A 20,096-nucleotide genomic window follows, 5' to 3' on the forward strand; every position below is an offset into this window, starting at 1 on the left:
TTTATAGAGAACATATTTTCTGTCACTCATTTGACTTGAACCCTGTCCTTCCTAGTGATGCCTCTGTATTATCTTGGCTCAGGAGGAGTTTGGTAGAGGGTAGACGGGTGTGGGGCAATTACATCTCTGAAACTTTCTGGAAAGATTTATCTCCATGTGTGTGAACCCAAGTCTGATAAATTTGTTCTCAGAAGGAGATACACACTAAAATGGGGAGGTTAGTACCTAATGCAATTATAAGATTGCAAAACTGGACTGCTATGATTAATTAGAGTGGAGCTAACATGTATTGAGTACTTTCTACTTACCAGTTCTTACCAGTTACTAAATATTTTGAAACTAGTAACTAACTCATTCAAACTAGTAACTAACTCATTCAAACACCCTCTGAGGCAAGTACTATCATTTATGCATTTTACAGATTAGGAAACTGAAGTACAAAGAGATGAAAGATTTTGGTGAAATTTTTCACATCTAAAAAGTGTTGTAACTAAGATTTAAACCCAAGCAGTTTGCTCCTGAAGCTTCTCCCGTTTAGCTCCACACTACCCCGCCTTTAATTCTTGTGTTAAGTCCATAGAATATGTCTGAAGTTTGGTCATTTGATGTGTGGTCTATATTTTCTATTGCAATTTAGTGTTTAACAGGGGAATACAAATTGAATTTGGCACTCACTATTGTGTTTAAATAAACAATAACCAGAAAACAAAACAAAAACAAAAACAAAAGAATGACAAGGGGCAGGGAAGGGCATCATTATGAACATGCTACAAATCTCAAGGGACCCCTGAACAGATTTCAAAGATATGAACAAAATGAACAATAGCCATTGGTATCACGACCTCAGCACAACAAAGGTTTAGGCATGTGCAACCTGGTGAGAACCAAGGAAAACCAGTTCTGATTTTTCTTTTCTTTTTTTCTTTCTTTTTCTTTTTCTTTTTCTTTTTCTTTTTTTTCTTAGAAGGAGTAGGAATAGTGTAAGCAATGTTGCATAATACTTCGGGGTACCAGAGTGAGCTTGGGATCTGTGACCTTGGAAGTAACCTAATCTCTCTGTGTTTGCTCATTTATCAAAAGGAAATAATATTAGCTGGCTTATTTCGTGAGTGCTAATAAGAAAATGTATATAAAAGAACTACTACAGTTCCCCATTATAGAATTCCTGTCTAGCTCACTCTTGCTGATACTAAATCCTACAAAAGACAAGAATTTAAATGGGCTTTGTGCATGTCTGGGATTTTCTGTGAGTTGTTACCTCTTTGCCTCAATCCCTGTGCAATACCAATTTCCTTATTGAGTCAATCCTATGGATTTATCCTTCTATTTGCACTACACTTCCATAAAGTATAGGCCTTATCTAATGATCCCCAGGCCTATTTCCTTCTGTGACTATGACTATGTGAATCCTCCTGTCCTCCTTTCCAGCAAAGCAAACTTCTACATTAAAAAAAAAAAAAAAAAAAAAAAAAAGGCTCTTTTGTTTGTTTCTCCTCTAACCAGAAAATACATTCTCATCCAACTTCTCTGCCAAATTGAGCTATAAAAATAACAAATGAGAAAGCTGAAGACTCTATATGGACTTTTAAAATGCTCTAGCAAAGGTGACCCTGAAGAATTATTATGACATGCTATCAATTAGTTGACACTATCTAGAAAAATGAAGCTCAATGTTCCTCTATTCTGTCCAGTTTAACATCTCATAAATTCAGCTAAAATACTTCATTGGAAATGCATATGGTAATATCTAGACATACTTATGTTAGGTATATTCTCTTTCGGACTCTCACTGGATATTTTAAATATTCAGGCCACCAGTATAGATAATATGTCCAGGATGAAAAATTACTTCAATAATACTTAACAGGAGCAAAGTTAGTCTCAAATTTTTAAGAGAGGTATGAACCTCAGCTGCTTTTTAACACAGTCAGATTCAAAAGGCTAAAAACAAAACAGACTTTAAAATGTTTAAGATGAAAGTCTTTTTTTGACAAATATTCAACCCATGAGGCTAAATTTGACACAAAATATTCATCATCATAATTTAAATTTTAATATTGGCCTATTTAAAGTCTTCATACTTCAAAAGACTTTCACATTTATTATATCATTCTGTCTTAATTAAGAACTAACTAAAATATTAGATTAGGTTATACTTTTGGATGGTTATAGAAGTTAGGTTTATATTTCTTAGGAATAAGTGTGCTTTTCTAATAACCATATAACTATATAAACATGTCAATGCATAATTTATCACAACAATTACATCTGACTTTCCAGTTCTACAAAGACATGAAAATCCTTTTTTCTGGAATAATGTTATATAGAATTGAGTAAAAGGTATTTTTGGATAGGAAATATTTTAAAAATTTTTGTTAAAAAATACTAACTTACAGAAAAGTTATAAAAGATAGTAACAAGAGCTTCACATATCTTTCATGCACCTTCCCCCACTTAACAACTAACCATTGAACAATTATCAAAATCAAGAAATTAACAATGGTATTATACTATTAACTAAAGTACAAACCTTTTTACGTTTTAATCGTTTTTAACTAAGGCACTTTTGTTGTTCCAGAATCTAATGCAGATTCCCACATCACATTTGTCATGATTAGAATGAGGTCATGACTTTTTGCTGAGAATACTTTCTCAGCACATCATGTCAGGAGGTACATGAAGTCAATATTCCTTTAACAATGATGGTTAGTTTGATAGCTTAGGGTGCTTTGCTGAATTTCTCTGTGAAAAGTTTCTATTTTCCCCTTGAAGGAGACAGTTTTACATTACATAAATTACTAGTCTCTACTCCTACTTCTAAGCACTAATTTTAGCATCTGTTGGTGAATCTTGACCTCAATAATTATTACTTTGAAGTTGTAATGCTGAATTTCTATTTCCATTGTCCTTCTACATTTGCTAATTGGAATTCTCCTGCAATAAAGCACTGTCCCTATTCCCCGACATTATCCATGTATCTACCTATCTGTCATCTAGCTTACTTATTAATAAGATCTGTGCTTATGGATGTTTATTTCACTATTTAGGTTATAATCCAATGTTATATCCATTTGGTTGGTTATTCAAATTGCTCCAGTTCTGGCAAGTAAGAGCTCTTTCAGATTGATCCCTATGCTCTTCTGTTACGCCACTATGTTGGAGGTCAATAAACTATGGTCTATAGGTCAAATGCATCCCTCTCCCTACTTTTCTAGGTAAAGATTTACTGGGACACAGCTACACCCATTCATTTACTTATTACTATTGCTGCTTTTGAGCTATAATGTCAGAGTTGAGTAACTGTGACAGAGTTCATGAGACCCACAGAGAAGAACATATTTACTCTGTCCTTTTTTTTTTTTTAATTTTTTATTTATTTATGATAGTCACACAGAGAGAGAGAGAGGCAGAGACACAGGCAGAGGGAGAAGCAGACTCCATGCACCGGGAGCCCGATGTGGGATTCGATCCCGGGTCTCCAGGATCGTGCCCTGGGCCAAAGGCAGGCGCCAAACCGCTGCGCCACCCAAGGATCCCTCTCTGTCCTTTTATAGTAAAAGTTTGCTGATCTTTGCTCCAGATGGATTTTTTTAAATTATGAACTTTAGATAGCTGCCCAAATGACATCTGATTGCCACATCTGAGGTAGTTCTTAATAAAGTTAAACATCTATTTTTCCTTTATTCTCCTTAGTTATAATATTTTTAATATTGAGAGTTTGTTTTTGGTGAAAAGGAAGAAATGGATTGTCAGTATTCTACCTGGAATGAAGGCATATATAAGAAAATAAACCATAAAGATTCAAAAAAGGAAAACAAACTATAAAGATTACAAAGTAATGAGAAGATAAAAGTGAAAAATTATCTAGTAAATGGAGAAAAAGAGAAATTGCCCTCATGCATGAGTTCTAAAGTTTCTTCTACACATGCAAAGGGCTTTATTAACATGTCCTCATAACAATAACACTTTCCAAAGATGTCAGATTAGTAGTCATTTTTATCTTGAAGATATAGGACATTGTTATTTCACCATCACATTTCACAATCCTCAGATGATTTACTAGTAGACCTCTCCACATGAGAGCCTCAAATCATGCATTTTACTTTTCAGGCTATTTATTATGCAATGCACCAATGCAAGAATTATATAAAACATATCAGGGCTCAAAGTACATTTATTGGAAGGATTACACAACATTCTTATAATCATATTTGAGAGAACATTTTTTCTATAGCAGAAGTACAAAATTTGGGTTTCTTCTATTAAAGAAAAAGAATTTTATATAAGCTAGCAGAGGCTACATCCAGAAGGCTACATCAGTAATTAGTAGGTTATTATTACTAGAAGGTTATAAATGAACAGCTACATTTCATTGGATATGAAATGGAAGCACACTTCATTTGGACAGGAGGAAGTTCCTCCTCTGTTCATTATACAGGCTTTTCCCCTCTAAAATTTTGACATCCTCAAGATCACCCAGAGCAGGGGTTCTGAATCCTAGGTAAATGGGCCATGGGATGTGAGGACACAATCCCTAAAATTAATCATATGCATAACTGTGTGTAAATGCAGATATATGTGCATTTTTCTAAAGATAAAATGTCCTACTTCAACAGAATGTTATAGAGGCAAAGATTCAAATGAGGTTAGGAAAATTGATGTAGAATAATGTCTAAAACTGAAGGTAGTTATCTAATTTTTATATGCATATGGAGAGTATATAGAACCTCAAGACATTTATGCATGAAATTTTTATCTTTTTGCTATTCTGCATCCCCTTGAACTGTCATTGTTTACTATACTGAAGTGACATTTAATAACCAATTTATTCCTGAGTTTACAAGGTAAGAAATGTAGATAGACAAGAGACAAAAGGAAATAGTACAAAAAATGAGTATTGCTCACATAAACTTGAATGCTTGACAACTGAGAAAAACTAGATAGAATTGTTTAAATTAATTATATGCAAAAGTACAGTTGTTATCTGTATTTGTCATAAAAGTATTTTTTTTAAGATTTTATTTATTTGAGAGAGAGAACACACACAAGCTGGGGGAGAGTCAGAGGGAGAGGGAGAAGCAGACTCCCCGCTGAGCAGGGAGCCTGACTTGGGGCTCACTCCCAGGACCCTGGGATCATGATCTGAGACAAAGGCAGATTCTTAACTGACTGAGCCACCTAGGCACCCCTATCATAAAAGTATTTAAATATTCCTGAGCAATTTAATAAAAAGCTCTTGAGAAAATAAAGGGTCAGAGTGTTCGAGAAAGAATTAAGAGAAAGGTTCATTGAGTTGGGAACATGGCTGATCTTCCATTGAGCTCAAGTAATTATCAGCTATGTGATACAAGAAAGATACCTTAGGTATTGATGAAATTATAAAAGTATTGTTACAAAACTATAAATCTTATCAAAATCAACCAAACATTTGGAAAAGCTGTCAAATTTCCTTCAAACCCAAGGTCCTTAAAAATGTAATTTCTCTGGCCTTCACTCTTTAGCTATTTCTTTTTTTAAAGATTTTATTTATTTATTTGACAGAGAGCACACAAGTGCACAAGCACACAAGCAGGGGGAGCTACAGGGGGGAGGGATAATCAGACTCCCTGCTGAGCAGGGAGCCAGACATGGGCTCCATCCCAGGCTACGATAATGACCTGAGCTGAAGGTATCTGCTCAACCGACTGAGCCACCCAGGCGCCCCTAGCTATTTCTTTAAACATTTTTGTACCTCACTTCTTAAAAACTAAATTGTGCTTTGTGGTAGTAACTAATTTTTTGTATGTGACATTAGTAATTCATTGTTTGTAAGCAGTAAGTAAATTCATTAATCTGATTATCAGTATCTTTAGAAAAAAGGCCCTGAAACCAATTCCGCAGTCAATACTTAGGCTATCCTTACTTAAAATTATGATAATGCCATTTTCTGTGTAATATGAGTATTTTTCAGGAGTGGGATCAATACATAACTTTATTATGATAAAAACTTAAAATACTAAAATTATAGATTGGAGACAATAGTGTGGAGCAAGAAGATAAAGGGGAAATCTTCTGGAAATCATGAAGAAGGTGCTATTTATATTTATTTATATTATTTCTGCTTGTTAACCTGTGTAGCATAAATGATGCCAAAGCCTACCAAATGATCAGAGGAACTTTCTCTTTCTTTTGTCAGAAAATTAAAAATCTTAATGTGATTGCCTTACAGCAACTGTAATAAATCTTTGACATAAAAACAAACAAACAAAAAACCAAAACCCCAGGTCACTGCGATTCTATTAGAATGAGAATGCATTGTTTCTTTCTATTTCCTTGGATACAATCTCTCTGAAGTTAGGCATTTTAGGCAAGTATATTTAATATATTGCTGAATAAAATGTTCATTCTGTTTCATCTCAAGAAAAGCTCCAGAAGTCTCAGAAAAACTGAACACCATGAAAGAAGATAATTAACACTGGAAGCATGAAAATTTTAGTCGCTAATTCTATCTAACACAGCTACAGTATTTGGAATTTCAGATAGTTCATAGTATGTAAGCTTTACCAGAAAATTTTAGTAAACTGTTAAACATATCAAATAAAAGCTAAAGATCTGTATATTCACATGAATACTCACCCATGCACATAAGGATATTTTGGATAAAAATGATCATAAAAGACAATGTTTTTAAATAGAAGTTGAAGGAAGAAACTGGACTTATTCAATAATTATTTAAGAGGCCTACTATGTGACAAGTCCTGATTATCATCTTCTGTTGGACTCTACCAAAAATTGGTTGTTTATTTAACGAATGATTTGAGTTTTCTCTGTGATTTATCTCAGGTTCCTAAGAAAGTTATATTTTCACTGCCTTACTATTGTAGGAGGGAAACAAAATTCAAATATTTCCCATATCTAATACATTTAACTAACACATGTAAGAAATCTATTACGATACAGTTTTTCTCCCAAATAATCTTTAAGGATCCCTACGACCTGAATCCTCAAATGACTCACTCCTCCTCTGGTTACTGAAATCAACTGCTTCAAGTAATGTCACTGAGAAATAAATATAGCAGGGGATCCCCGGGTGGCTCAGCAGTTTAGCGCCTGCCTTTGGCCCGGGGTGTGATCCTGGAGTCCTGGGATTGAGTCCCGCATCAGGTTCCCTGCATGAAGCCTGCTTCTCCCTCTGCCTGTGTCTCTGACTTTGTCTCTCTCTCTGTGTCCCTCATGAATAAATAAATAAAATCTATTTTTTTTTTTTTAAAGAAAGAAGTATAGCAAGTGGAATAAATATATAAAGTTTGAAATCACGTCAACTTAAAGGTTGAGTGCTGCAGGAACAGGAAAATATGATGATTCATAGTGGGTTACTTAGTTTGCTAAAAACACTTTAAAAGTGAGGTTAAAAAATAACCAGTGCCTATACTAATGAGTATTATTGACTCCCAAATTTAGCTAAAATAACTGTGGTTTTTCTAAGAAAATTATTGTTCTATGTTCTATTACTTTTTGTGCACTCATAAGATTTGTGTGTATATTTGTCTGTGTTGGTCAGCAGAAGTAATAGACTGTGACATGCACCAATATATACAACTATGACCAATTGTTTAAGTCTTCATATTTAGCTATGAAGAGTATACTTGCTGTGTTGAAATATCTATCTAATGATTCTCTTCTTTTGGTTTCCATCTTCCAGATAGTATAAAGTCAGGTACATAGAGCTGGTAAAAAAGAGTGTAATTTTGACTTTACTATGAACTAGCCAGTGATTCTGATTAAATCCACTAGCCTCTCCAAGGTTCTATTTTATTGTTTGAAAAATGAAGGAGCTGGAATAGATCTTTGAGTTCCTTTTCTCCTTCAAATGCTATGATCACAAATGTGGTAGATTTTTTCAATTACATCATACATAGCAAAAATTCTGATAAAACTAAATAAAAACACCAAGATCATCAAACCAACCAATGCTTAGTATCACCTAGAAATCTTTAAACGGTAGAATGGCTCAAATAGATAGTTGAGACTAATTATTGATGACTTAAACTAAAATTCAATCAATCAGTCTAAACTAAGTATATAGAATTTATTTTATTTTATTTTTTAAAGGTTTTACTTATTCATGAGAGACATAGAGAGAGAGAGAGAAGCAGAGACATAGGCAGAGGGAGAAGCAGGCTCCCTAGGGGGAGCCCGATGAGGGACTCGATCCCAGGACCCCAGGATCACAACCAGAGCCAATGGCAGACACTCAACCACTGAGTCACCTAGGTGCCTCTAAGTATATAGAATTTAAAGGGACATCATCAGGGATCCCTGGGTGGCACAGCGGTTTGGCGCCTGCCTTTGGCCCAGGGCGCGATCCTGGAGACCCGGGATCGAATCCCACGTCGGGCTCCCAGTGCATGGAGCCTGCTTCTCCCTCTGCCTGTGTCTCTGCCTCTCTCTCTCTGTGTGTGTGTGACTATCATAAATAAATAAAAAAAATTAAAAAAAAATAAAGGGACATCATCATTATGACTTTCCGGAGCTCTGAAATGTTTTAACAATTTTCAAAGATGAAAACAAAGTCAAGATTTAGAGATAATACTCATAAGATCTTCAAGCCAAACTGAATGGTCATGTGAAAAATATTTACACTATTTCTATAGAGCTTTCCTTGGGATATTCCTATCTTTCTAACTCCCCTATTCCTAAATGATCTGCTTTGTTACAGCATCACAGACCACCATTTTCTCCTTTTAAAAAACTGTATCAATTAAACTCTTCACTAGTAATTCTGAAGTTGACCCATTTTATTTGACATTGGTCAGTTTTTCTGAATCTTCCTTGTCTCACAAAAATTTAAACTCTTAGCAAGCAAGAACCATGTCTCTGGGATGCCTGAGTGGCTGCCGTCTGCTCAGGTCATGATCCCAGGTCCTGAGATCAAGTCCCACTTCGGGCTCCCCACAGGGAACCTGCTTTTCCCTCTGCCTAAGTTTCTGCCTCTCTGCCTCTCATGAATAAATAAAATCTTAAAACAAACAAACAAAAAACATGTCTCTGGTTTCTCTATTCATTCCTACCACAGGTTTCCATTGCATTGTTACTTGGTGCAGTCTGATGACACTGCAGCAAAAGAATGTTGGGAAATTGCTGGTAAGAGAGACAGACAGACTAAAAGTAGAAATGATTCTTCTATTCAGTCGTTGACCAGAACTTCTACTGCATTCTGTATTATTTCTCTATTTTCTCACACCCTACTTTAGGCCTCCGTCTTTTGATATCTGTACTGTTTAATAGCTTTCTAAATATCTGTCTCTATCTTTTCCTGCTAATCTCATTAAAATAAATGCATGCCATCCTCTAAGTAACAATCTAGCCATTCAAGAGCCAAATCAAGTTTCCAGTTTTTTTCACAGGCTTACTAGACCACTCATTCCAAAATCTATTCTTCTTCCTTGGAATTTATTTACCCCCCTTTTTTGTACTTCTTTTTTCTTTCTTTTTCTTTTTCTTTTTCTTTTTCTTTTTCTTTTTCTTTTTCTTTTTCTTTTTCTTTTTCTTTTTTTTTCTTTTTCTTCTTCTCCTTCCCCTTCCCCTTCCCTTTCCCCTTCCCCTTCCTCCTCCTCCTCCTCCTCCTCCTCCTCTTCTTCTTCTTCTTCTTCTTCTTCTTTTCTTTTATCATAACCACCAAAGTTTTAGTGTTTAATATTTAACAGCACAACTGACCAAGATCCAAGATGTGGAGTTCAAGAAACCAGGAGAGAGGATTACTCTACAGTAAAACTATACAGTATGTTTTAAGAAGAACGTACACTTCGGAATAGAAAACTTGTCTACACATAGCAGTTGCTTCAGAAAGCCATTCAGTCTTCTGCCGGCTTGTAAAAATGCTGTTCTGGACTTCAGTGTGATTTAGCTGCTTTCCGCTCTTTGTTGTGGCAGGGATCTTGTTCTCCCCCTCCAGCCCTTCCACCCCAGCCTGGGTCATGAAGACTGCAATGTTTTTTTTCAGGCTGTCAATGCGACTGCTCATGTCATCAATTCTTCTAATGATCTGGTTGGACATGGTCTGAAATTTATCTTGCCTCTATTGCAGGAGTGTCTGCACCACCAAGGTGAGATCCTGCAAGGTCTTGGGGTCAGTCCCAGCCATCTCCCCGATTCCCAGCTTGGTGGCAAAGTCTTTTTTTGTATTTTTTAATCAGAAATTAACTGTATATTATAAGATAACTCTTGTATTTTCTCATATAGTATATTTTTAATCTCCGACAATTTTTATGTATCTCTGTAACCAGATGGTAACCTCAGTATGTCCCTTTAATGTCGTATATATATCCCTTAAATACTTGTTCATTTGATGTGTTAATTTGACAGAAATAAAATGAATATTTGGCCTCGTGTAAAGGACATTTTTTGGCACACTGATAGACAAATGAACTCAAAGGTTTATCTTCAAAGGTAACGACAATTTACCTGGAGCAATCTTTACTTTGGGCAAGTAAGAGTATATTAAGTTCTGTGGATTAACATTGTGAGATAAGAAAATCTATTTTTGTTAAGAGAGAAATTTTGCTACATAACTATAATTAGGAACAAATCAGAGATTAACGATGCATTATATTCTAGAGCTTTAACTAATAAGTACCAATAAATGGCTTTCTCAACTTCAAATGGCTTGCAAAATATTATTCCTATTCATTGCTCCATGTACACAAAATAATTGAAATTGGGTCTGCTATTCAGAAAATTCAATATTTATTCTAATTTAACTCAACAATATAAATTGTTGAGCTAAAGGAGTATTTCATATACTTGAAAAATAGCATAAAATCTACCTCTACTAATTAGTTTCTCTATGAAAGTCTTCCAGACAATTACTGGGTAATACCACTGGTCAATGCTTTAGGTGCTTTTCATTAAAGGTATAGCGTTGCTACCAGATGAACTGCTTCATATAAAAGCACTTACCACAAAGCCCTATAATGGAAGGTTAAGTGCTATACTTAATTACTAATTTCAATCCTTATTACCTATATTTTGCAGTGCAGGCACTTTAAAAGGAACCAAATATAGTCTGTTGGTTCCTGCTTCTCTGATTATAGGATTTGGTGGTAAAAGCATTAGTCCAGCTGTTTTTCTAATGAAGAGAAACAACAATAAAAAAACTTTTAAGGTAAAAATAGTCATACCACAAACCAATATAAAAGAGAGGTACTAGACATTTCTATTGAATTCATATGTAAAATCGCTTTGTTCTAAAAACTTTAATCTTGATGACACATACTTTTAGATTTGTATTCAGCCTTCATGGTATTGTCACAGATAAAGCTCCAAAAGAAAAAGGTATTTGAAATTTTCATGGCTTATTTCCTACCTCAATATCATGCTGAAATGCACACAGAACAGATGATTAATATAATACTTGAATGGTACCTGGGTGGCTGTCTGTTAAGCATCTGCCTTCTGCTCAGGTCATGATCCCAGGGTCCTGGGATTAAACCCGTGGCAGGCTCCCTGCTTAGTAAGGAGCCTGCTTCTCCCTCTCCATCTTCCCCTTCCCTCTGTTTGTGCTCTTTCTCTCTCAAATAAATAAAACAATTTAAAATAAAAAATCAAATAAAAAGCCTGATAACCACAATGGTGAGTCCCCTGAGTTCATTACATATTGATCATTAACTTTTTTAATGTATATATTGAAATTCCCCACATGCTCTAATATTCTTGAAGACAGATTCTACATTTTACTCTTGCTTGTCCCTTTCGTAATAACTTCTTCAAATTTGCTCACTCTTGATTAATTAATATTATCTAAAATACTTTTTACTGAAAGGACACACAGAATCTTTGACGAAATACAAAAGAGGTTGAATCTAAAAGAACTATTTCTAAAGATTTATTCCTTAACTATTATGATATTTCCAGCTTCTGATTTTTTGCCAGCTTTTGATTTTTAAATATATTTTGTACCGTTCCCTATACTGAGCATCCATTTAATTGCTAAATAAGACAATGCATATTTTAAACAAATATTAGTCTAGAAAAATATACAAATAATTGACAAATATTTAAGTAATTTACTGTCCCAATCTCAGTGACTAGTATTCAAATTAAACATGAGCTTGCCACAAGTAAAGGTGATGCCTTTTTGAACTATATCTAGTACATAGCATCTAGTATGTGCAAAATTAAAGGACTGTCAATCAGATAAAATATATCAAAGAGGTATAGAAATCCTTTAAAACATAAAACATTTACCCAAATGCATTAATACATTAGAAAACTAGGTTCTGATTATCTATGCTTGGGAAATGCATACTATATTTCTCTTTTAGAGATGCATTATGGATATCAATAAAGTCCAAGTATACATATTTTATACTTAATTTAATAGAGATTTTCCCAAACTAACTTGAGAGTAGGACTTTCTCTCCTCATAGGTCACCATTAGCATTCACTAGAATAGAGTTCTTGCAGACTGCAGTACGGAGAGTGTGATAAGCATTAAAAGTTACTAAAATGAAATACTTTGGGGATCCCTGGGTGGCTCAGCAGTTGAATGCCTGCCTTCAGCTCAGGGTGTGATCCTGGAGTCCCAGCATCGTGTCCCACATCGGGCTCCTTGTATGGAGCCTGCTTCTCCCTCTGCCTCTCTCTCTCTCTTTCTCTCTTCTCTGTGTGTCTATCATGAATAAATAAATAAAATCTTTAAAAAAATAAAAAATAAATAAATAAAATGAAATACTTTGAACAAGTTAATTGGTGAAACAATGCTAGGCTTCAAGAGGCAACTGTCATACTACAGTAGTAACAGGATTTGTCAATTTACATGTTCAGTCTACTATTCACAAACACAATACCCCCAGAGACAGAGCCTAGACCTTATCCTACTTTACATTTTCCATGGTGTCCAGTGCAATAGCTTCCTCTCAGGAAATAGGTATTGATTAACCTGTTTTTTAGGAAATCCGCTAATTTACTTTTCCATAATCTCACTGAGGCTGTAGATTTTATGAAAAAATACTAGTAGGATTTCAGTAAATGCAATAAGATATTAGCAGGGGCTATGTGACATTGCATGCATATTTAAGTTACTTTTCTTCCAAATCCTCCATTCCTTTGTCTTATTTCAGATGGTAAAAGTAGGTGTACATTCTCTTAATTGCAGAGTAAAATCAGGATAATTCCCAGGACATCAATTCAGCAAATATTTATTGAATACCTACTGCTTGCCAGTATTATATTGGGTACTAGACATATTAATGTGCTTGCTTCTGAGTTTTGTCATAGAGTTGAGTTTTTTATTATACTTAATTCAGCAAATATTTGCAGAGCACCAGGTTTACAGAATAGGTCTGAAATGAGGCTTGAAGATGTAGACGTTTTTAAATCAGAAAAGGTCCAGAAGGGCATCACAGACATTTCATTAAACATTTCCTAATTGTTGAGTCAGTATTAAGAAAAATTAATCCTTATTTAATAAGTTAGTTATTTCCTCAAATTATTTCTGTCAAGAAACAAATACTTGTAACAGAGGCTTATGCACATTTTGGCAATCATTTTTACTGCAAAAAATGAACATTTCTTTTTTATATTCTTTCTTTATTCTGTGCTATAAATCTGTTGTACAAGTCAGTTGTATCAAAAAGGGGAGTAGAGAGAAGTAAGGCTGATGTTCTTAGTGACCTCTTTGTACTAAAATATAAAGAGGATAATAAATGAAATAAAATAACCATTATACTTTCAATTTCTATTTTACTTAAAAATAACATGTTTTTTTTTTTTAATTGAGACCATATGCAACCACAAATAACCTTGGTTTAAGTTTCTCATCTACTGCTTTTGTTTCAATAATGTAGAACTGACAAAGTTGATTAACAATGAAAAAGGTAATTTTTATTTTATCAATAATAGCTTAATGTTCATTTTATAAACCTGAAATGAGTAATGCTAGTGTCATAGAATCCTTGTGAAACTCCCATATAGTTATAGGACAGTGAAAACAAATGTCATTTAGTTACATGTTCTTATAACTTGTGATTTATAGTACTACATATTGTTACTTTACTATTTCTCTGTTAGTCCCATGTCCCTCACAAGTTTCAGCTCTGCACCACCATCAAAGGAACCACCTGGTCCTATTTTCTTTCAGAGAAAAGTATGTAATATTCCTTTCCTGAGTTTTAGATTTTAACTTTGTTACTTTTGACAAAGCCTTTCCTTTGTTCAAATGCAAAGATCCAGTAAAAAGAGCTTTGACATGTTGTGCCTTTTATGTGTGCATTTTTCTGGTTTCACTGATGTCCTGAATTTTGCAAACGATACCGTGTGCCTTCAAGTTCTCCTATAAAATGTCATTGTACACTGTATCAAGAACAGTTTAGGACAGCATTACATTCACATGATTTTAAAGTCCAATAAATACTTGCTGGTTTCTCAGAAAACCCACAATTTGGTGTAACGGACGCAAAATAGTGCTTTGTTTCCCAGTTTGTTTTTCATAAAATCTTCTCCCAATACACATTCACTGGCTTACCTGCAGGGTAGCGCTCGATCACTGGCCAGCTGTCCACCTGTAACGTGGCATTGCCACCACTCCTCGTAAAACGGACTACATGGTATTTCCCATCGTTAATGATTGCACTGGACTCCTCAATGGCGATGTCATCTGTCCCAACATTAAATTTAACTCCAATTTTTCCTTGGTGCTGGAAGGGAGGAGGGGACAAAAAAAGTTGTATGAAGTTATTATACTGATTAGTCAGTATTTAGTAAGAATTAAGTATAGGAAAAAGACAAGATTGTCCATTCTTGCCACTTTTGTTCAACATGATGTTGGGACTTCTAGCCACAGCAATTGGTGAGAAAAAAGGAATAAAAGACATCCAAATTAGAAGGAAGAAGTAAAACTGTCACTATTTGCAAATGACACAACATTATATACAGAAACCCAAAAAAAACCTCCATTAAAAAACTGTTAGATGGGGCATCCCGGTGGCTCAGCGATTTAGCACTGCCTTCAGCCCAGAGTCTGATCCTGGAGACCTGGGATCGAGTCCCACGTCGGGCTCCCCGCATGGAGCCTGCTTCTCTCTCTGCCTGTGTCTCTGCCTCTCTCTCTCTCTCTCTCTCTCTCTGTGTCTCTCATGAATGGATAATTAAAATCTTTAAAAAAAAACCTGTTAGAGCTCATAAACGAGCTCAGTCAAGTAGCAGGAAATAAAATCAATAGATAAAAATCTCTTTACACTAATTCTTTACATTAATAATGAACTATCAGAAGGAGAAGTTAAGAAAACAATTGAATTTGCAATTACATCAAAGAGAATAAAATGTATGGGTATAAATGTGACCAAGGAGGTGAAATATCTGTATTTTTGAAAACTATAAGACAATGATGACATGAAGTGAATAAAACACAAATAAATGGCAAGAAATTACACATTCATGGATTAGAAGAATTAATATTGTCACAATGTCCATGCTACCCAAAGCATCATACAGATGTAATGTATTCCTACTAAATTTCCAGTGGCATTTTCCATAGAAATAGAGCAATCAAAAAATTTGCATGAAACCACAAAAGGCCCTGAATAGCCAAACCGATCTTGATGAAGAAAAAACAAAGCTGGAGACATTTTGCTCCTTGATTTCAAACTATGTTACAAAGCTACAGTAAATCAAAACACTAAGGTGTTGGCATTAAAAACAGATACACAGATCAATGAAATAGAATAGAGAGCCCAGAAATATACCCACACATACACGGCCAATTAATTTACAACAAAGGAGCCAAAAATACATAATGGGAAAAGAACATTCTCCTCAACAAATAGTGTTGGGAAAAGTGGACAGCCATATGTAAAAAAATGAAACTGGACAATTGTCTTATACCATACACAAAAATTAACTTAAAATGTATTAAAGACTTGACATAAGACCTGAAATCATAAAAATCCTAGAAGATAACATACGCAGTAGGCTCCTTGATATAGGTCTTGGTGGTGATTTTTTTAATCTCATGCCGAAAACAAAAATAAATATGTAGGACTACATCAAACTAAAAAATTTCTTCACAGCAAAGGAAACCATCAACAAAATGAAAAGGCAACCTACTGGATGGGAGAAAATAACTGCAAATCATACATCTGATAAAGGTCTGGCAGTCAAAATACATAAAGAGCTCATACAATTCAACAGTAACAAAACAATCTAATTTAAAAATAAGCAAACATCTGAATAGACATTTTTCCAAAGAAGACATACAGATGGCCCACCAGTACATAACAAAATACTCAACATCCTAATCATCAGGAAAATGCAAATTAAAGCTACAATGAGATATCACTTTACACCTGTTAGAATGGCTATTATCAAAAGGCAAAAAATAAGTGTTGGAGAAGATGTGAAGGAAAGAAAACCCTTGTACACTATTGATGTGAACGTAAATTGGTACAACCACTAAGGAAAACAGGATGGAAGTTCTTCAAAAAATTAAAAATATAATTATCATATGATCCAGCTATTCCACTTCTGGGAATATATCCAAAGGAATCAAAAATACTAATTCACAAAGATATATGTGCCCCCATGTTCACTGAAGCATTACTTATAATAGCCAAGAAACGGAAACAACCTAAGGATTCATAGATGGATGAATAAATAAAGAAATCATGGTATATACAATGGAATATTATTCAGCCATTAAAAAATGACTATCTTACCATTTGCAACAACATGGATAGACCTCCAGGTCATTATGCTATATGAAATAAATCAGAGAATGACAAATACTGTGTCATCTCTCTTATATATAGAATCTAAAACAAAAAATACACCACATTTATAGATACAGAGAACAGACTGGTGCTTACAAGAGGCAGGAGATGAGGGGTGGCAGATACAGGTCAATTTTTTTTTCTATTTTAAATAAATAAAAAGTAAAAACAGATTCAGAGATACATACGTGTGCGTGTATGTAAAATCACTTAATTATGTGTGTGTAATCACTTCTCTCAAGATATTCACAGTTCAGTAAAGTTCATCTTGGGTTCTTTTCATAACTATATATATTTAGGTCCTCTAGGAGGCACTTCCTCTTGTCATGTAGTTACCCTATTCACCCTCCTACTCTCTGTTCTAGGAAGCCATAAATTTAAACAAAAAAAATATGTAATACAGTATATTATTCAAGAACATGATTTAGACAACAATTGCTCTTCTTCAAATTTGCTTTTGATAAATTCAGATCCTAGAAGCAAGATTCTTAACACTTGGGTCAATCTGGAGCATCTTTTTCATGGATGACTGATAGGCCAATATAAATACTTTCAAGAGAACTCCCAGAGGTTGCCACAGAAAAGGTGCATTGCTGCCTGTGTGGGAGGACATTCTCTCAACTCCTCTAACATAGTTCCTTTATTCCACTCTTACCATCTGCCAACACCCCCCAAAAAAGGCTTGAAAATCTCTCTTTTAAGAACTCCTAAAATCACAGCAATTCAGTCTGTTTGGAGTCCAATGATAAATCCTCATAACAAAGAATAGCATTCTAAAGGGCATGGGGCACATGGACAGGTATGTGAGTACCATTTCTTAGTCCTTATTCACAAAAAGAGTCAAATGCTAACAGCCTGAAACTTATTCAATTTCTTTATTTTATAGATGATGAAACTATGACACAGGACGGTACAATGACTTGGTCAAGTCGGGTAACTTAATAGACAAGGAGTAGAACTAGGATTCGGTCCCCCAGTTTTGGTGTCTATCTAAGGCAAGAAACAGTGATCTAAAATTAGCTTCCTTTCTGAATTATGCAAAGCAGCATTAAAATCAGTCGAAGTGCAAAGTTTGTGGCTGTTAACTTTAGAAATTCATAATGTGAGGAAGCAAAGAGAAGCGTGTACTTATGTCCTCTGCCTCTGAGGAGCATTCTCTAACAGCAGGACTGTCAACTCCACCACGAGCACTGTTGATTTGTAAAGCATGTGGATTTGCCCTTAATCAGTAGCACAGAATACCTGCACTGTAGGCCCCCATCAGAGTACATCACCTCTAACTGTCTGCAGCTCACCTTTCATCAAACCTCAGTTGAGAGGAAGAACATGGGAGAAGAGGGGTCTCAAGGACACAAAATCTAACCATTCTTGTAGAAATTTACAATGAGAATATCAGAAAACCTGAAGACGTGGTTACATCCTCTTAACCTCTCACTGGATTCCCATCATTGAACTAGGTGGTAAAAGTATGGCATCGGCTTAGGCTGAGAGTTATTTTAAGAAAATCTTGTATAAAATCGCATCAAGTAAATGGAAGTATCTGAGGACGTTATCTGGGAATTGCTCATTGTACCCTTCATACTCATATGCAAAAGGCTCCCATTTTTTTTCTGCTTCTTACTATCCATAAAGGATCTCTTTCTTATAATTAATATGGACTTTAATTTGTGTTTTTTGGTTTGTTTTAGGCTTGATGGGCAACATGACTTAAAAGTATATTTCCTTTTTTACTTTGGTTCAAGGAGTAGGGCAATTTTAAAAGCTATCTAGACTTCAGATGTACTGTTTTCCCCCAGATTTATTTTCAATGTCTACCATATATCTCATAATCTCTACTTTAAAATATATTCCATTATAAGGCATTTCAGTTTTCTGTAGAATGATTCTAGTGATAAACAAACAGCAGGACTCTCATGAAAACTAAAATTTTATCCAAGGGCCTGTGGAGGCTTTTTTTTTTTTTTTTTTTTAGACTTTTTTCACACAGGTGTTTTTTTTTTTTTTAATTTTTATTTATTTATGATAGTTACACAGAGAGAGAGAGAGAGAGAGAGAGAGAGGCGCAGAGACACAGGCAGAGGGAGAAGCAGGCTCCATGCACCGGGAGCCCGACGTGGGACTCGATCCCGGGTCTCCAGGATCGCGCCCTGGGCCAAAGGCAGGCGCCAAACCGCTGCGCCACCCAGGGATCCCTTCACAGGTGTTTTGTGCAAGTAATTATTATTTCCTCATTTTGGTAGGATTCCAATTTGCTCATTTTCAGTAAATTATTTAACGTGGTATATATTTTTAACATGTATGTGATATAGCTCCACAGGGGGTAAAAATTAAGAACCTTATTTAAGAGATTTGTTAAGTTATCTTTAACAAACACCCCTATAGTGTTATGGTACTTTACAAATACTAACTCTGGTATTTCTCGTAACAGCCCCATGAGAGAGGAACTATTTTATCTCCATTTGGCAGATGAGAAAACTAAAGCACAAGGTGATCTGGTAACTTGGCTAAAGACACACAGCTATACAGAGAAAAGCTGTGATTCAAACCCAAGCAGTCTCACTCTAGAATTTGTGTTCCGAATGATTATGTCAGGCTGAATGTGAGGAATACTGGGTCATCCTCTAACTGCAGGTAACAGATTTGGTTAAGCTAGCTGTTCTTTGCTACCTGCTTTTTCTTTTCTGCTATAGTAGAAGTACCACAGGGCCTCATTCTGTGTTTTGCAGATTGTACAAATGTATCAATCAATGTATGTTTAAAATAATTTTATAGAGGACAATAAGCAACTGATTTACAGATATTATAGGATGTTAAAATGGACTAATTTTTTTCTTAATTTCAGCTGCAATCTTGAGATGATAATAAGTCAAAAAAGACTGCCCCTTCCATTCTACAAAATGAGGTACAAGACTTGCAAAGGATAACACTGACCACTGTTTTTGGGACCCGCAATTAATTACCTATTTTCAGCTCACCGAAGATGAGAGAAAGGCCAAAAAGAAGTAGATAACTGGAAGAGTATTTTTGGAGACAACTGAGCTGTGATGTGATTTGTATGTACCTCCAAGGTAGAAGGTTACTTTTCCCGTATCTCAAGTGCAGGGGAAAAGGACGTCAAAGAAACATCACAGAAAGTTCGATACTTGTCTCCTAGAACTTGGTGGCAGTGGTTGGGACAGTCAGATGGCCAGGGACACTAAGGCAGAAATCCTAAATAACCACCTGAAGGAGGTGCATTTACCTGCCTCAAGGGAAATGCAAGTAAAGAAAGTCCAATGAATGATGTGGTTAAAAGCACTAAAAAAACCACTAAAATGCTTCCCCAAAGTCCCCCCCAGTGTCAGTTTTCAT

At 35.2% G+C, this 20,096-nt stretch overlaps 1 protein-coding gene and 1 pseudogene across 26 annotated transcripts in view; both read right to left on the reverse strand.

The window, feature by feature from the left end:
• Positions 1-20,096, reverse strand: part of NRXN1 (neurexin 1) — a 1,110,252-nt gene that overhangs the window by 150,727 nt on the left and 939,429 nt on the right. For all 26 annotated transcript variants that reach the window (XM_077915348.1, XM_077915346.1, XM_077915359.1 and 23 more), the window contains one exon: positions 14,504-14,675. In XM_077915348.1, the coding sequence (XP_077771474.1) occupies positions 14,504-14,675 (172 nt within the window). The remainder of the gene's footprint in view (positions 1-14,503; positions 14,676-20,096) is intronic.
• LOC144323077 (heat shock factor-binding protein 1 pseudogene) lies at positions 9,694-10,138 on the reverse strand (annotated as a pseudogene).

The sequence above is a fragment of the Canis aureus genome, chromosome 11 (genome assembly GCF_053574225.1).
Source record: "Canis aureus isolate CA01 chromosome 11, VMU_Caureus_v.1.0, whole genome shotgun sequence".
Lineage (NCBI taxonomy): Eukaryota > Metazoa > Chordata > Mammalia > Carnivora > Canidae > Canis > Canis aureus.